This window comes from Branchiostoma floridae, chromosome 16, assembly GCF_000003815.2.
Source record: "Branchiostoma floridae strain S238N-H82 chromosome 16, Bfl_VNyyK, whole genome shotgun sequence".
Classification (NCBI taxonomy): Eukaryota; Metazoa; Chordata; class Leptocardii; order Amphioxiformes; family Branchiostomatidae; genus Branchiostoma; species Branchiostoma floridae.
The window spans coordinates 13,770,392-13,788,531 of NC_049994.1; the positions used below are offsets into that span (position 1 = coordinate 13,770,392).

The 18,140-nt window shown below is 42.9% G+C and overlaps 1 protein-coding gene across 1 annotated transcript in view; it reads right to left on the reverse strand.

The window, feature by feature from the left end:
- Positions 1-16,674, reverse strand: part of LOC118432796 (2'-5'-oligoadenylate synthase 1-like) — an 18,635-nt gene extending 1,961 nt beyond the window's left edge. Inside the window, exons 1-9 of the mRNA XM_035844416.1 lie at positions 16,447-16,674; positions 14,616-14,734; positions 13,803-13,922; positions 13,360-13,508; positions 12,725-12,912; positions 11,983-12,129; positions 11,350-11,506; positions 7,683-7,872; positions 7,028-7,234 (exon numbers count right to left, since the gene is read on the reverse strand). Coding sequence (XP_035700309.1) covers positions 7,028-7,234; positions 7,683-7,872; positions 11,350-11,506; positions 11,983-12,129; positions 12,725-12,912; positions 13,360-13,508; positions 13,803-13,922; positions 14,616-14,710 — 1,253 coding nt within the window. The 5' untranslated portion in view covers positions 14,711-14,734; positions 16,447-16,674. The remainder of the gene's footprint in view (positions 1-7,027; positions 7,235-7,682; positions 7,873-11,349; positions 11,507-11,982; positions 12,130-12,724; positions 12,913-13,359; positions 13,509-13,802; positions 13,923-14,615; positions 14,735-16,446) is intronic.
- Positions 16,675-18,140: the final 1,466 nt, after the last annotated feature.

Genomic DNA, 18,140 nt, shown 5'->3' on the forward strand with positions numbered 1-18,140 from the left:
CATGTTTAGGAGATGATTGGGTGTCAGAGCTTCTAAGTCGTTCACCTCGTTGCTGGTTGTTGTCAAAGGTCTTCCGTTTACTATGCTCTCTGCTTCACACAACAGAGTGTGTAACCCTTCGTCATCTAGTGTGTGCTTCTTCACGATTGCATTCAGCACCTGTCTTATCGTGCGTATCTGTCTCTCCCAAACTCCGCCAAAGTGCGATCCTGTGGGGGGACTGAACTTCCAGTCTATTTCCTTCTGCAATAAGGTGTCCTTAATCTTTTCCTGGTTCCACATCTTTAGCTCTCTTTGCAGTTCAGCTTTGGCACCTACCAGGTTGGTCCCATTGTCTGACCACATCTCTTTTACCTGACCTCTTCGTGAGATGAATCTGCGAAGAGCATTGATACAGGAGTCTGTATCCAATGAATCAGCCTTCTCTATGTGTACGGCTCGGCTACTCATACAGGTGAACACAACGCCGTAGCGTTTTACTATGCTACGCCCTCGTTTTGTCTCGATTGGCCCAAAGTAATCCACTCCTACTCTTGTGAAGGGTGGTTCATCTGGAGTAAGACGACTTGAGGGTAAGTCGGCCATTTGTTGCTTGCCTGTCTTGCCACGCAGTCGTCTGCATGTTACACACTTCTTATTTAATCTTCGAACTAAGGCATTCACTTGCGGTATCCAGTACCGTTCTCTTGATTTAGAGATCACATAGTTCCGTCCCATGTGACCATGTTCTTCGTGGATGCTTCTCAATATCAGCTTTGCCACTTCTGATTCTTTAGGCAGAATGACAGGGTGTTTTGCTTCCTGTGCTAGAGAGGAGTGGCTCAGTCGTCCTCTCACACGCAGTATACCCTCTTTGTCTACCATGGGGTCTAATCTGTACACACTGCTGGTGGTCTTCACGAATCCCTGACTTTGCAGGGCTGCTATTTCCTCACTGTAGTGCTTACGTTGCACATGTGTTACAATTTCTGCTTCTGCTGTCTTGAGGTCTCTTGTTGAGAGTCGCTCGTTCACTGTAGTTTTGCTCCTCTGCTTATTACTCTTTTGTTTGAGTGCTTCCTTTACCTTTAAGATCCAGGCCACAGCTTTCTTGAGACGGTGCCAACTTGAATAGTGCGCTATCAGAGCATCCATGGGACTCTGCGGTTCCGCCTGTTCCAATTCAATGGCGTTCACCTTCACTTCAGGGTCTCGCTGCGGCGGCTGTTCAAGTCCATTTGGCATCTGTGGCCATTCACTCTCTGGGCACCATAGGAAGGATGGTCCTTTTACCCATCTGTCGTTCTCCACGAACTTCTGGATGTCTTGTCCCCTCGACGCATCGTCAGCAGGGTTCCTTTTCGATTCGACATAACGCCACTGCTTCGTATCGCTGGCGTTTCTTATTGTCGTTAGCCGATTGGCCACGAATGTGTGGTACCTCGTTTGCTCGTTATTAATATATCGCAATACTGTGGTGCTGTCCGTCCAGAAGAAAGTCTTGTCTATCTTGATGTCCAACTCTCTTTGGATCATCTGGTTCACTCTCACCGCTACTACCGCCGCGTTTAGCTCCAATCTCGGTATAGTGATAGCCTTCAATGGCGCGACGCGGGCTTTGCCCATTAGCAACGCACAGTGTACTCTGCCCTGTTGATTCGTCATACGCAGGTACGAGGCGGTTCCGTAGCCCAACTCACTCGCATCAGAGAAGTGGTGGAGCTGTACTGATGTAGTGATCCCGAAATCAACCGGTTTGACACATCTGCTTACCATGAAACTACTACTCAACAATGGTAGATCAGCTTCCCATTGACGCCAGACCTTGAGATCCTTATCTGGGATTTCCTCGTCCCAGTCCAACTTTGCCTTGCACAGATCTTGTAGTATCTTCTTTGGTGGCAGAAGTGCAGGAGCTACTAGCCCAAGGGGATCATAGAAGGAGCTGACTACAGACAGGATTCCTCTTCTCGTTGCCGGCTTCTCACGCCTGACTGCACGAAAGCCGAGTGTATCTGACTGGACGTGCCACAGCATCCCTAGTGCTCGTTCTGTTGTTACAGCCGTGTGACTGTGGTCTAGATCCATCCTCACCTCGTTTGCCCTTTCCGTCGGTGGGACACTGTCTATAACCTCAGGTTGATTGCTGACCCACTTGGTCAGTCTAAATCCTCCATCTTTACATGCTTCTCGCATGCCCTCTGCTAAGTCTCCTCCCTCTTTAACTGTGGAGGTAGATTTAAGCAAGTCGTCTACGTAGAAGTTGTTTCGGATTGCGTCCAATACTCCTTTAGCATATTGGCCCTCTCCGTCGTCAGCCAACTTCTTCAACGCAAAACCAGCACAACTGGGCGATGATGTCGCGCCAAACACGTGTACTGTCATCCTATATTCTTCAGGCGGTTCGTCTAAGTTGCCTCTTGGCCACCAAAGAAATCTTTGGTAGTCCCTGTACTTCTCTGGTACTTTCACCTGTGAGAACATGGATTCTACATCTGCCATGAGACCTACCGGTTCCTGCCGGAACCGAGTCAGGACTCCCACCAAAGTGTTGTTCAGGTCTGGGCCTTGCAGCAGCTGTTGGTTTAGGGACGTTCCTGCATATTCTGCGGCGCAGTCAAACACCACTCGAATCTTCTTCTTCTGCGGGTGGTACACGCCGTGGTGTGGTATGTACCACACCGTAGCATTAGCATTCTCATGTTGTGGTCCTATGTTCTCATCTGGTGGTATCCTTTCCGCATATCCCTTTTCAATGATGTTCTCCATGAAGTCAGCGTAGTCCTTTTTGAAGTTTACATCCTTTGAGAGCTTCCTTTGTAAATGCTTCAACCGCTGTACGGCTAGTGGGCGGTTGTTCGGCATAGCTGGGTTGGGTCGCTTAAATGGCAAAGGAACCTCATAGTGGTCACCTGACTTCTTGGTTTCTTCCTCGACTATTTCCATGAACCGTCTGTCTTCCATGGACATCTCTTTTTTGTCCTCCTTTGCTTCGCTGAAGTCATGATTAAAGTAACTCTCCAGCTGTGTCTCTAGGCTCTGGTCAACACTTATCCTGTTGACATTTTTGTCATCGCTGGCCCCCTTGAGGGGACCGTTTACCGACCATCCCAGTAATGTTCTCACTGCATAAGGTCCATCACCCTGACTGTTGATAACTTGCCAGGGCTCAACCGCCTTTGGCACGTTGTTACCGATCAATAAGCCGATTTCGGCATCTATCTCTGGCAACTCTACCTCCCTGAGGTAGGGGTAGTCCTTTAGATCTTCCGCCGAAATTATATTCTTCTTGGAAGCCGGGATCTTCTCTTGGGTATACGCTGTAGCTATAGGGATGATATTTTCCCTACCTAAGTCCGAGACTTCTAGGTCCTCTAAGACCTCGGTGTTCGCTTCTTTAGAGCCGTTGATTGTGTTCAACGTTAACTTGACTTTCCTCCCGCTTGTTTTCAAACGTTTCTTCAGGGACTCCGTACAGAAGACAACGTCACTTCCGTTGTCAAGGAATGCATAGGTTTGAATCGTTACGTTTGTTGTCTTGCTACGTACTCTCACTGGGATTATAGAGGGTACTCCCTCCCAGTCGGAGCGTGCTATACGCCCTACTGCTGCCGTCTTCTTGGGCTGTGCCTCTACTTCGCGGTGTAGTACTGTAGGATGAGACTTCTGGCACTTCCCACAAGTAGCCCTTTGTTTGCAGTCCCTCGCCAGGTGTGTCTTCTTCAGACAACCAAAACACAGGCCTTGGCCTTTGATGTATTGCAGACGCTCATCATATGACTTGTTTGCCAACACCCTGCATTCAGTCACGTCATGGTTCCTCTTCTCACAGAAGCTGCATTTCAGTTCTTCTTGGCCCGTCGTTACTGCCAAGCTGGAGCCTTTTGCTCGGTCCCTTCGTTTGAACGGTTCCTTGGCTGACTTGTCATCAAACATGTCATTTGAAGAGATTTGCTCTTCCTGCTTGACGAAGTCCACTAGGTCCTTAAACTTGACCCTTCCTTGCCGTTGGATGTCGTGTGACTTCCTTCGCCATCTCTCCTTCAGTCGGTAAGGAAGCTTTCCAACCAACAGCGCTATGTTTGTGTAGTGATCCAGCTCTTGCAAGTATTCGTCTCCTTTCATTGCGTTTAGGCATTTTGTAAGGAAGAGACTGAACTTTCTCAAGGCAGACTTGTCATCATGCTTGATTTCAGACCATTTTCTTGCCTCTTCAGCATATGCCCTTGATACCTTAAATGGCGTACCATACCGTTCCTTTAACAACTTCTTGGCTTCCTTGAGACCATCTTCTGGTTCCATTAGAGCGCAGCTTGTGACCAACTCCCTTGCATCTCCTCTGGTGTACTGACCCAGATAATGCAGCTTGTCCTCCGCATCTGTTGTTTTCTCTTCAATTGCATGTCTAAATGCCTTCATGAACTGCGCGTAGTTCAAGGGATCACCTTCGAAGGGAATGATCGCTCTTGTTGGCAGGCTAGCTTGATTGTTGTGATCCACCATTAACTTTGTTACCTCTGCCTGCTGCTGCACTAGCCCTTGTAGGAACTTCTCTGGAGTTATCTCTTCCTCCTCATCCTTCTTCCGATTTGGGTGGTGAGGACCCTTTCCTTGTGTCCCCACATGTATGTCGCTGGTAGGAAAACTATAACCATGCTGTGGTGGTCCCATTGTGAGCGACTTGGTACTGTGGGGATCTTCTTGCTTAACCCTCGTCCTAGGCACAAAACTCGGAACGTCTGGATTTAGGGCAGGTAGCCGCCGCTCTTCTCGCTCTTGTTCTTGTTCCTCCAATTCTTGAAAGAACTTGATCTTAGCGTCCTCTACTGAGATTTCAGTTGTAAGCTCCAACATCCTCTTTTCCTGCTCAATCTCTAATGACCTTCTTTCCAGAGCTAGCCTCTCTTTCAAGGCTGCAGCCTTGGCCATCAACTCTATCTTCCTTACCTCTGAGTTCACCCGAGATGTCGTACTTGTGTGACTCAGGTTGGACCGCCGTCCATCTGAGCCTGCCTGTGAAACGCTATCAGACGGCTTAACTGTATCATCTAGAATCAAACTTGTACCAACAGCTTGTTGGGGCTGTGCTGCATCAATCCACCTTTCTACTTCATGGCGAAAGAGGTCTGCCTCTGTCAACTTGCCAGCTAGCCACTGTCTATCGTCTTCTTCCTTTTGCTCGAGCGACAGGGTGAGCTGGTACTCTTTGTTAGCTTCTTTAAACGCTCTAAATATCTCTTTCCATTCTGCCAACATATCCTGGACGTACCGCTTGTTGTTTGGGTCTGTCATTGACTCCCTTATGCTATTGGACTTGCTTGTGAGTCTACCCAACATGGAAGACCTGTACGCCTTCTTTCTCCTTGATTCTTCGTCTAGGAGCCATTCTGCCTTTTTTGGCTGTCGTTTTACGCCAGTATTATCTTCTGTAAGCTCATCCTCTTTGGATGCCATCTTGATCTCCTTTGGTTTGAGCTTTTACGGTAGAATCCAATTCCTGGCTTATTTACCACTGCAGGAGCCTGGACATCTGTTCTAGCTTAACATCTGATATGTCAATCATGTACAAAGCCCTTTTTCCTTCAATGTCTTCCTTTAACCTTGTACACTCCCTTTGAGCTTGATTCTACGAGATCGCAGCCATACGCAATTTCTGCTTGTTGAATATCTTGCTTGATTTTGCTTGGTACTGCTTGTGTAGACACAAGTTTTTTTTTGTTTTTTTTGTTTTTTGCTACTATTAGCTGTTTTACGGTAACCCGCCCGCGCGCAGAGGGTCTAGACCACCTTCTCTCTTGTGCAAGATCATCAATCAAGCAGGCATTCCAAGCTGTCAACTTGAGCGTATCACATAACTCTCTACTCAAGAAGCTCTTTGTTTCCTTGTAGAAAACACATGCAGGCCTTGCAACAGTTCCTCAGCTTTGACAGATAAATTTCCTATGCTGTCCACAGCCCATTTGCTGTAATTCTTGGAACTGTATACAATCACAATGACAGTTCTTCTTTTACTCGTTAGAGTCCTATAACCAGTTTTTACTGGAGTCCTATAACCAGTTTTACTGGTTCCATTCGACCATAAGTTTTACTCGATAGAGTCCTATGGTCTCCTTTGACCAAAAAGTTTTACTCGATAGAGTCCTATGGTCTCCTATGACCATTAAGTTTTACTGTAAGCGCGCTGACTCTCAGCGCTTCAGCCAGGGTCGGGGTCTAGAGAATGTTTTGACTGAACTCACCTTGTCTTTGCTGAGGAGTCTTGAGAGAGAGGACACGCACTCGCAGACTTACGTTTTGACGGTTTAATCTAGCAGTGTTAGTAGTTGTACAAAGGCCGCCTACTAAACTGGAAAGTTCTGGTTTTATCCCCTTGTCCGAATCTTCTTAAGTGGGTCCCTTGTTGTGTCCTCAGTGAATTCCTGTGTCCTGTGATTCTCCTCAGTTCTTGTATATTCCAAGGTGAGCTCTTAATCGTAAAACTTAGTCTGGTCTCCCGGCTACTGGCTGACTGTCCTCTGAAGCCTTCTTCTTCTTCTTCTTCTTGGAGTACGCTTGTCTCCAAGCCTAGATTTCCTGGAGAAATAATCTCCAGGCCTAAATTTCCTGGGGTTGATCTCCACCAGGCCCAATTTTCCTAGAGTTGAACTCCAGGCCTTTTCTGCCCTCTGTCTTCCTTCTGCGCGGGTGACTTCCTTCTGCCCGGGTGACTTCTGGGGAGTGGTGATTTGCTTCCCCCGGGGTGGTTGGCATGTGTGTTTGGCGGGAAACTTATTCAAATTGACTACCTAACCTATTTTAAGGCGGCAAGTTTAAATACAGGAATGTTGGCGCTTACAACAACCTATTAGTAGGAACACTATCCTTTTCCCATCTGGTACAGATGATATGACAAAACCACAGTCGCGTTTGTAACAAATGCAGTGAAATGTTTTGGACCATACTAGTATCCTCTGCGTGGCAAACGTGGCAACTGTCTCTGGATGAGTTAAACAACATTACTTTACCAACTACATGATTGACAAACCAGAGGAAGCTATCAGTCACGTACCTTGGTCTTTTCAAAATCTTCTGCACGACGGGCCAGGACCGTTCGTAGTTGTCGAACCAGGCGATGCAGATCTCACGATAGCTGACGAGATTTTGCAGCACCGCTCTGAAAGCCTGCGCCATGGAGAAGTTGATGGGATGCCCCGCCCGCTCCCACACGTGAATGGTGATCAGCTCCAGCGTGTAGGAAGACGGCAGTCTCCTGTTGCTGAAAATGTAAATAAAAAGTGTCATTTTTAAAAGAGACAACACGATGTAGTGTTATAGCGCCGGATAGGGTGTTGGCTCAATCTACTGACCGATGCTGTGCGCTTAGGAATGGCACTTAACATGGTTTTCACCCAGGTGTAAAAATGTGTACCTTACTTCGGTTGGGAGGTAAAAGGCGGTGAAAGGAGAGGGGTGGGCTCTGCATTCCGATGCCGGGCCCTAATGACCCACTGCCCTTACGACCCACAAATGGGACTACCTGAAACGACCCTTACTTTCTACGTCAAGTAATATTTTGTGGCCCAAGGGCTAAGGAAAGAGAGATGGACGCCACCATATACACCAATGGTGTTCGGTAAGGTCTTAAAGGCGTCTGTGTAACATAAAGATAACATTACAATCATTCAGTAACACAGTCCATAATGTATTGATGGTTGGTTTCTTACCTGTTGTCCGCCGACGGTGGTGCGAATGACGTGAGTTTCCAGTGCTTGACCAGTCGGATGAGATCCTTCACACACGCCGGCCGGACCTTCACAAACTGGACCTGAAGCTGCATCAGCGACACGGAGAAGTGCTGCCGATCCGGCGGGTCTTTGGTGCCTTCTATCTGTCTGTACAATATTCTTCTGGTCTCTGTCAACAGAAATAACATAAAATCAGTTAGAATCAGTCTAGCTTGATTGAACTACATGCATAAGAAAAGGTGTCCCTCAAGGCATAATGTTAGGGCCCTCTCCTAGTAGTATCAACGACACAGTCGACTTTTTTGCCGGGGCGCCGAAGGCGCCCGGCTTTGTCCCCGGTTTAATGGTTCGTCCTTGGATGGGTCTGCTATGGTCGCAAAATGTACCGTGCGTTTTTACGACAATTCTCAGCCCTTCTCAGCCCTTCAAATAAACGCAATGTACCGTGCGTTTTTACGACAATTCTCAGCCCTTCTTAGCCCTTCAAATAAACGTTGTAAGAATACTGTTTATCCATGACCTCTACTCGTACAGAAAACATTGCAGCGCTCATTAGCAAAGTCTAGGAAAGGAAAATGTTTCTTGATTTGCAGTAAAACACTGGTCATGTAACATTTGAGGAGTTGTCGTTAAATCGCACGGTTCATTTTGCGATAGCGTTGACGGGTCCGGGTATTTAGCGGAATAACCCGGAATAACCCGGAATAACCCGGAATAACCTTAATAAAGGATGAAAGCTACCGAAATACAGTGTGCTTTGATAAGTTAAGATCGCAGAATGCAATATTTTGGCATAAAATAATGTATATATGGCCATGGGAACAAGAAATATTACGGTTATTCCGGGTTATTCCGGGTCATTTCGGGTTATTCCGGTAAATACCCTCACGGGCGTTGACGGTGCGGAGGAGGTGAGATTTTTATCGTACAGAAATTGGTACAGTTTGTAAAGTTATCTTTCTGGAATTCGGATGTATTAAAATATAACATTACATTCTAAGGCGTAGTGTCATGTGAGTAAAATGAGCACGACATTTGACGAAAGATTTTGTGGAGGGTATACAGTCAAGTTTATTGTGCAACGATTGGAACAGTTTACGTGCGGGTGGGAGGGGGGCGTGCGTCTATATATGCAGCTGCAGGAGGTCCTGCAGGACATTTTCGATCGTAAGAGTAACGTACAATTTGAAAAGATAGTGATCATGAATTCGGACACATTGAAACATATTTCCAAGGAACGGTATATAGTTTTTTTAGTAAAACCAGTGTGTGGGGATTGACGAGAATTTAGATAGTTTAATGGTGCACTGTGCTTGAGCCGATGCGAGGCATTATGCAGGGCATTTTTGATTGTAAAAATATCGTACAAGTTGAAAAGATGGATCGGATTCTAATACATTAAAACATACATTTCCAAAGAATAGTAGAAAACAACGGATTGTAGCTAACTGTTAAACAATCAGCAAAGCAGTTGGCAAGATGTCACACCTGAACTTTTGTAGATTTTTGCTTTTTGTTGGTACTAGTAAGATGTTATGTGATCAAGACAATATTTTCTTTCTGTTTCAGTGACGCCTTAGACTGTTCTCTGCTATATATACAAGTGACACAGTAATATACAGAAACTTACAGCTAGCAAAAGTCTGTACTCAATAAGATTTTACACAGTACACATTTATACTTCTTCTGCTGAAATCTACGCATTACATTTTGCATCCAACCAAAGAGGTTTGAAAGAGAGTCCTTGATCCAACCAAATTAGACCTTGAGACCTATTAACAGATCATTGATCACTGTGCATTTTGCACATACCAGACTCAATCGTGCCACTGAGCACTGCATTTTGCACACACCAGACCAATTGTGCCACTGAGCACTGTGCATTTTGCACACACCAGACCTATCGTGCCATTGAGCACTGTGCATTTTGCACACACCAGACCTATCGTGCCATTGAGCACTGTGCATTTTGCACACACCAGACCAATCGTGCCATTGAGCACTGTGCATTTTGCACACACCAGACCAATCGTGCCATTGAGCACTGTGCATTTTGCACACACCAGACTCAATCGTGCCACTGAGCACTGTGCATTGTGCAAATAAAGTCAAGCAAAGAACACATATATTGTGAACAATGTGTGAATCTATTTTATCGGGAAAATACCACCAAGGTGACATCATTTTCAGTGGAGATAATAGAGGCAAACAATGCACTGCAAATGCTTTAATGGCAGTTGTTAACCACAGTACTTGCAGACAAGCAATTACCTGGACAAGTACAGACCTTGATGGTGTACTTTTTCAAGGAGATGCACTATACACCTACATAAAACCATCACTAAGATCTGGTGTGGAGTTCCTCTCCGTTGATGATATTCCAGACTATTTGCAACTTTACAACAATACTGTACGTGTATCAATAAAAGAGTCTTACACTGGAGACATATTTGCCACAGAAGCAGTCTATCCTTATTACACCTTAAAGAAAGCCCTAGAAGCAGCATTTGCTGAATCCAACACTTGTCTTTTCATAACAGCACATGGAATAACTGGTTCAACAGTAGCATTGTTGCACGCTGATAACAAGTATTTTGTTTATGACTCACATGCCAGAAGTCCCATAACAGCATTGCCAGATAGCCATGGCACTTCTACTTTAAGCATGCACAGTTCAAACAGCAATCTAGTTTCATTCTTGCAACAACTTAACTGGAACACAACATGCAATTTTGAGGTTGTCCCAGTACAAGCAGAAAATGTTTTCTTATCAGTTGAACCTACTGGTATACACATTATCAATCTGACTAGCAATGTTTCTTCTATGATTGAGTCAGAAAACTGCTTTCAAGTTCAACAACAACACACATACACCTTGGTTAAACCAGAGTTTGTATCTACGAAAGAGAACCTACAACAACCAAACACAGCATTTCCATTTGCACCACATTGTAACCAAAGTACTGGGAAAAACATTGTGCCATGCACCACAAGCATCCAAGTGCACGCCAATTTGATCGTTGATTGGCGGAGAATCGCAGACTGGTTTCTGATTGGTTATACAAGTTGTCTAGTAGGATCCCCCAGACACGTATAAATATCTTCAGCACGATAATTTTCATATCCAAACGATTCAGAAGCTTGAGAAGTATTGACCGTCCATAATCTGTTCATTACATATTCGTACCATGTCTGCCTGTGAAATTTCTGTCACGAAGAAAGAACGACAATGCACATCCGGGACCTCTTCCCGCCTTTGGCTGTGGTCTCGCACCGGAGTTTCTTTTACGATTTTTATATCCGGCACACAGCGCACACAAGGGATACAATTCCGCCCACAAAAGTACGCCGGAAAATCCAATTATACCAGTGAACAAAGGTTTCCAGCCAACTTCCCATAGATTTTAGATATAAACTTCTAGTTTAATAATGATGCACATTTTACTGGAACACAACATGAAATTTTGAGGTAGTCCTTCCAAATGCGCCCCGGCCAGCTTTTTTTAAAAGCTTTCTTGTTTCTTCTTCGTTGATAGTAGCTCTAAGTGTACTTATATGTCATGGAACGTTATAAGTATATATATTACTGTATCGTAATAGTTACTCCGCCAAGTGTCGTGCGATAAAGCCCGCATGTTGACACTACCTTTTGAAGGACTGGGTCCCAGCGTGTCGAAACTAGGCATGACATCCACCAGGTGCATGTGTCTGCTCTTGTAACACTTGAACTGGAACCGGATAGCGAACGGCGTGCTGTTCTCCATCAGGATCTGGTTCGCCATGTCTGACTTTTTAAGACTGATCTGTTGAACCAATGGATAATTTGTCTTGTTAAAAATACATACCTAAACGTAAACTCAGAAAAAGGGCCTCGATGTGTTTCTCTGTGACATAACGCATGCAATCGACCAGATAAACCTCTGAGTGAGCGAAGTGAACACTGAGGGGAAATCTTGTCATTAATGTTATAATCAGAGGCAAACAAGGTTTATGATTCTAGTTTTGTATGTCATTGTTTTATGTTCAGTAAGATTAGCTACTTAAAAATCTATGTATGATAGCTAATATGGACTCAAAAAAGTATGAAGAACTGAAGAAAGTATCCACGCCACGTTTTGGACTGCATTCTTCTCGCCACAGCGCCATCCATTGGCGAGAAGTAGCTCAACCCATTATTTTCTTGAGGAATACCGAAACATAGTAGTCAGTTGTCCTTTGTCTTGTATATAGAATTTGTGTACCAATGCAAATCGTACTTGTTGTAGGAACTTCGATTTACCTGTATGTTTTGCAAGACATTTCTCGAGTCCTTTTGATGTTCCTTGAGACTTGTGATCTGGTCGTGTAAACTGGAACCCTTGACGAACAGGACAAAGTCGACGTCACATCTGCTGGCCAGGTCCGTGCCTTTGATATACGAGCCGCCCTGGAAGTCATGAGGAATACAGTACTAGTGATGAGAAATCATAAGTCTAATTTTCACAATCTGAGTTGAAATCATGCAAAAATTATAGCTGGCGGACACCCAAGGGAAAAGCTTTCCATTGTGATCAGTTTACAGGGCAGTTTGGTGAACAAGCAACCAGAGATCATAGATTTCATCCCAACTTTACATGACATTTAGGTCAAGTTCATACTACTGTTGATGATTTGAAATTTTGGATACAGTGTGGAAATTCGGCTTATAGCACGAAGACCAGGCTCGAAAACAAAGTGTTTTTTTGGTAATTAGTTGGCCATTGAGCAAAATTCGAACTAAAAAGACAAAATGTTTTGGTTGATCTCTTGAGACATGATCTGTGTAATAAAGACAGGGAATTTAGCAATGCATCATGGGTGTAATTCAAGATGGCGTCTCGCAAGACAGGTACGTGAGATGCAAGTAGTTTTTACAACATTAATCTTTCAGCTGAAGAAGTTTGCATACACAATCTAAGACCCAGATAATACTTTGTGTTTATAACTTTGTTCATTTTTGTTTGGGAGTATGAGTTTTTGGAAAATAACGTAAAATAGTATACCTTGACGATTCTGTGAACAGGAAACGGCAGTTTGTGCTTCAGGAAGTGGAAGAGTTTGTCCAGTTCCTGCTGACACCCCATGTCTCCGTCAAACGGCAACTGGAGAGATGACCGGACGTACTCGGACAGTCCGGCCGGCCGGACATTGTCCAGGAAGTTGTCGTTGGTCATCCGTAATGCCAGAGCTCCTGACATGAAGGTACACAATTGATCATGACTTGGCATATGTAACTTGCACTATTTCATTTGAACGTCACCTGTTCATCGTCAAATCAAGGGGGATCATAAGGACGCACTTGGGACATATGTATGAGCAAAACAAACAAACAAACGAACAAACACAAACAAACAAACAGACAGTCAAACTAACACAATGACATAACTTTAATGTAATATCGTAAGTATGTTTTATGTTGTATCTATGTATTCATGGAACACTAGCTACTTCTACTTGTATGGCAGATATAAATGGACTAAGTGGAATGAATAAAGTTTTCAAAGTGTCACTACTCAGACGCACACAAACACGCACACATACACCCAAAAACAAACAAAAACAAAAACAACAACAAAGCATAGGAAATACGACAGAACACGATGCGAGTGTGAAGTAATCACTGGGAATATTTTCTTACCCCTCAAACTTGTGTTGAAGAGGTGCACCTCCCTCTCATGCTGTTCTCTACTGTGCACGGAACCAAAACTTTGCGCGCACATCCGGCAAGTTACGCTGGTTTGAGAGGCCACAAAGTACGCAGGCGCCTCCCCGCGGTTCGGTCGAGATCTGCAGATCATAAATATTTTACTAGATACATAAGACGATTAGCATTTCATGATGTTGAGCGTTTGATGTTTCTACATATGGCATTTGCAGAAGAAAGTGGGAGCTGTGGTCATGCATTTTCAAGCGTACAAATGTGTATTCCCTGGTGTGTAATGATTGTTGTATTGTATATAAGTATATAAACAATACAACACAGTGTCCAGTGTCTGAGTGGAGAACAGAATTCTAATTTCATACATAGGTAGATAAATAGATAAGTGTCAAATATTTTGTATCCATTTGTCTAAGACTTACTTCTCGTCTGATGACTTGATGTCTTCGGTGATGTGGGCTTCCTTAAGGTGTTGCTTCATCAGAGTCCGTTTGACCTCCTTCCCGCACCTGTCGCACTGTACACACCCCTCATGCTTTCCTCTAGAATGGAAACAGAACGTCTTAGAATTACCAGTACTTCCATGAATATATATTTCATCTTAATTAAAGTGGACATCTCAAAAGAAGAACCAAGTCGACGGGACAAGAAAAATATTATTATAGATCAAAGATTCAAATCGCTGTGATAACAAAGTGGAGCCAAATCTTCACGCGATCAAGGAAGTTGTTGAGGACAAAATGGTGATAATAACTTTAAAAAAATGCTGACAACTTACAGGCGATTGATTAAAGAGAATGTAAACATGTCTCAGAGGTACTCTACTATTTATAAAACCCTTGGCCTTAACAGTATATTTACAACCTACTCTACTCCTTCCATATATACATTTATCAGTTATACACCTAATCAAAACTATGCTCCAAAGTTAACTTATGGCAACTAGACCTGAAAAATAGGGGATGAAATTACAATCCCAATTATTTTCTCTGTCATCAAGTATCTGCCCTCTCCAAACAAACAACAACAAGACCTAAAAAGCAAAATTATCCGAACAGACAGGAACCAGTCTCAATGAATTCAGTCGCATTTTCTAGCTAACACAAGTTTTAGTCCAAAGGTATTATAAACATATCGAGCTTTCAATATGATAAGGGTTTTATGTATAACTATGTAGACAATTGCGATGTCGTTCAATATTGACACGAATATCTTACTGATTTATTGATATTTACCTGAGGTGTTGTAAGGTTGCTGTTTTACTGGCGAACCCTTTCCCACACCGTGGGCAGTAGTACAGCTTTATCCCTCCGCGTGGCGAAGTGGCCATCTCTTCAGATCATCAGGTGATGTTCTGCAAAATAACACAGGGCACATTAGCATGAAACGATAACAATTAACATGTCTCCACATTACCTCTAGTGTTACGCATCAAAGCACAAGTCTTAAGAACTGTGCACCACAAGTAACGTTAATGTTCAAATCCATTAATAATTAATTAGTCCGGTTGGTTGTTTGCAGACATTGTATTGATGTGCCTTTAATGATCTGATAAGCGTTTGTTGGCATCTGACTGAAGATTAAAGACCAAAGTATTTCTTTTACTAAGGATACGAAAGTCGGTTGGAGAATATTTAAACTATTTTCAAAATTCATTGTTCCAAAGTATCTGCGGTCATCGTGTTTTCATGCAGACTTTTACATACATGTTGCAGAATAATTATGATATATTTTTGTATAACATTTTATTACCACGAGACGATTTATTGACATCATATACAACACAAAAAACAACAGCGTAATATCTAAATATTTATGTGCGTCAGCCTCTACTAGACCTCATTTCTGGGGCCTGAAAAATAGGTAAAAATAATGGCGAATGTTTTATAAAAAGCTTGGCCTTTTAACTAAAGGGTTGCTGTACTATGTCATTTATTTTCATTATTCCTTTGATAAGTATGGTAATGACTAGACTCTCAACACAACGTATGCCTTGTGTATGGGAAGGTATCCCAGACAGCGTTACTTAGTGACAGATTAAACTATTTGCCCTGTCGTAGTTTGACCCACCTTTGATTTCTTCACCAATTGTTTGTACAACACATTGTGACAGGTGCCTGGAAATCTCGGCACTTTACACAAAAAACAGATAATCTAAAATGATCGCCCATCATTTTCGCTACTACTATGACAATACCCATTAAGTGCACTGTCTATTATGAGCGATAATTACTTAACGCGTTGTGACCATGCAAACAATGGACCACCTCTTACGTTTTGTTCTCAACATATTATTTTGGTAAACTGCTTACAGGGCCAAGTAAATACTAAGACGTACCTGCTAACGAAAAGCCTAACATAATTTAGAATTGTATGGCTGTCTCAACATAACTTTAAACTAATCTTAGTAACAAGCCGGTCCACTAAACAAAGGTCCTTGTGTTATCTGAGCCGCACCGTTGTTGTAATACAAAACATCGACCGATCTTAAACGCATTTTAGTTTCAGACGTCAACTTAAGGGCTAAGGCAACTAAAGCACAGTTTTGAAATGCACCAACGTAAGGGTCGAGATCACTTGAAAATGTTGATGTTGACGAGTGGATAATCAATTGTGTGGGGAACTGATATCGACAGGAAAGCGTTTCTGGTTGACCTAGTGAAAATAATGGCACTGCCTGTACGCTATGAAAACAACACGGTACAGCAGACCCTGTGTCGAAATTACTTAGCAATACGTACGTAGAATTGTTTGAACTGCGTTTATACAACTCTATATCTATCACAGGTAAGTTTGTATCTTAGAGATAGAGCCTTATAATTTGATATTCAAGCTGCAACCCTTTCCAATCGATAAAAATGGGACCTCTTGCATTTAATTTTAGTAAGTATATAACCCAAATGAAAGTATTTGAGTATCCTGTTACAGTTATGTCAAGTGGAGTAAAAAAAAACTTGGCTGTCAATGTATTTTTTCACGTTAGAGTTAGATTCTACTTTTACAAACTAGGCAACTCAAATGTTTTTTTGTGTCCAGAAATTGTAATAATGTGTAGATCGAACGTACCTTGAGTGTATAAAGTCCTACGGTCTTTTTGTGGCGAAAGTTTGGTGCCAGTGGTCTCAACAAGAAGTTGTGTTCTGTTCTGAAGGGTCCTGCATAGGAATGGCGCCCGTGTGATCCGGAATTTAAACCTGATTTGCTGTAATCCCGTTTTCCACCTGCCTGATTTTTACCCCAACACGTCTCGTAGTTTGCGGCTTGACCTCGCTGTGCCCTAGGCAACGCACACCGCCACGTATTTGCATAACAATGGAGCAATCCTACAGGTGTTTTGGGACGTACCATTCGTTATGAAGGGGTGCAGGAGGTATTTCATTTTATTGAAAAGCAGGGGGAATATTTAATTGAGGACACCATAACTATCCGTACATGAAACGATTAAATGCACGGTGTTGCTGTTAAGGTGTAACTACTAAGTTTACGTTACACAGATGAAACGTACATGTATACAGTTTTAGGTCTGTAATACATCACAAATGTGGTAGGGGGCGCTGTTCTATGACTAACTTACAATCATATGGCAAGTACGAAAGGGAAAACTAACTTCTGGACTTTTGTAAGCTTGAAACAATTGTCATCATATTTATTATTCATATGTTTGACATTGTTTCATCTTAACACCAAAACACCCTAAACAAACCAACTGACAAACAAATAAATAATCGTAAAGTATACAATTGAGCTATTTCACCAGATTCTACAACAAATGGGATGCAAAGGTTCATATGTTTGAAAATCAAACATTTTAGTGCTACGGTAGAAGATATATTCCAGTTCATTACGTTGGAGCTGAAAAAGATTGATGGATGTCACTCGATATGTCCCGATGTAAATTTCCGTTTTTATCTCGTTTTAGAGGTGCACCGAATTCACCGAATAGACACGTACGGTATCAGTTGTATTCTTGCAACCATACGGGTTATATGAAGTTTATGCAGTGGTGTTTTGTTGCATAAAGGCCACAGGCTAGCCTCCAAAGCAGGCCCTCTGGGTCTTTTTTGTATTCTTTTGTTGCTCATGATATACTTTTGTTGGCTATTTCTTTTTGTACCGGGTCGCTTGCACTACGGGCCGACAGTATAAGCGCCCCAGTACAGGAAGAAATGGCCAGCAAAAGTGTATAATGAGCAAAAAAACGAAAAAAGGCCTAGAGAGCCTGCTATATGGAGGCTTGCCACCGGCACTTATATAAGAATGTACGCAAGAGGGCGTTGCTTACAAAACGGGCTTGATTCTAATTTTGAAACGTGATTTGAAAAGTGATGCGACGCTTAAATTATACATCGATATTTTGTTTCGTAACGGCCAAGACCTCTTACATAAGGTTATACGTAAGATTATATTTATCCTAAGTTTTAGGTCGATTTTGAAATAGGATTCTAAACATGATGTAATACTTGAACAATCATGGTAACTCCTTGCGTAATGACCACGACCACTTATGTAAGATTATTTGTAAGGTCAAAGAATACATCCTCACCAAATGAGTTCTATGTTAGTTTTGAAAAATCAACGTCACGCAATGCGAATACAATTGTATTTGCCCTACAACTCGTGGTTTGCGTTATTGACCTTAGTACTACAGTATCTGCGTCAATGCTGTACTTATCTCGTTAACATTGTGATTCCAGGTCAGGTAAGGTAAAGTCAAAGAGGTTTAATTTTATCAAAGTAAAATCAAATTGAGAAAATAATCT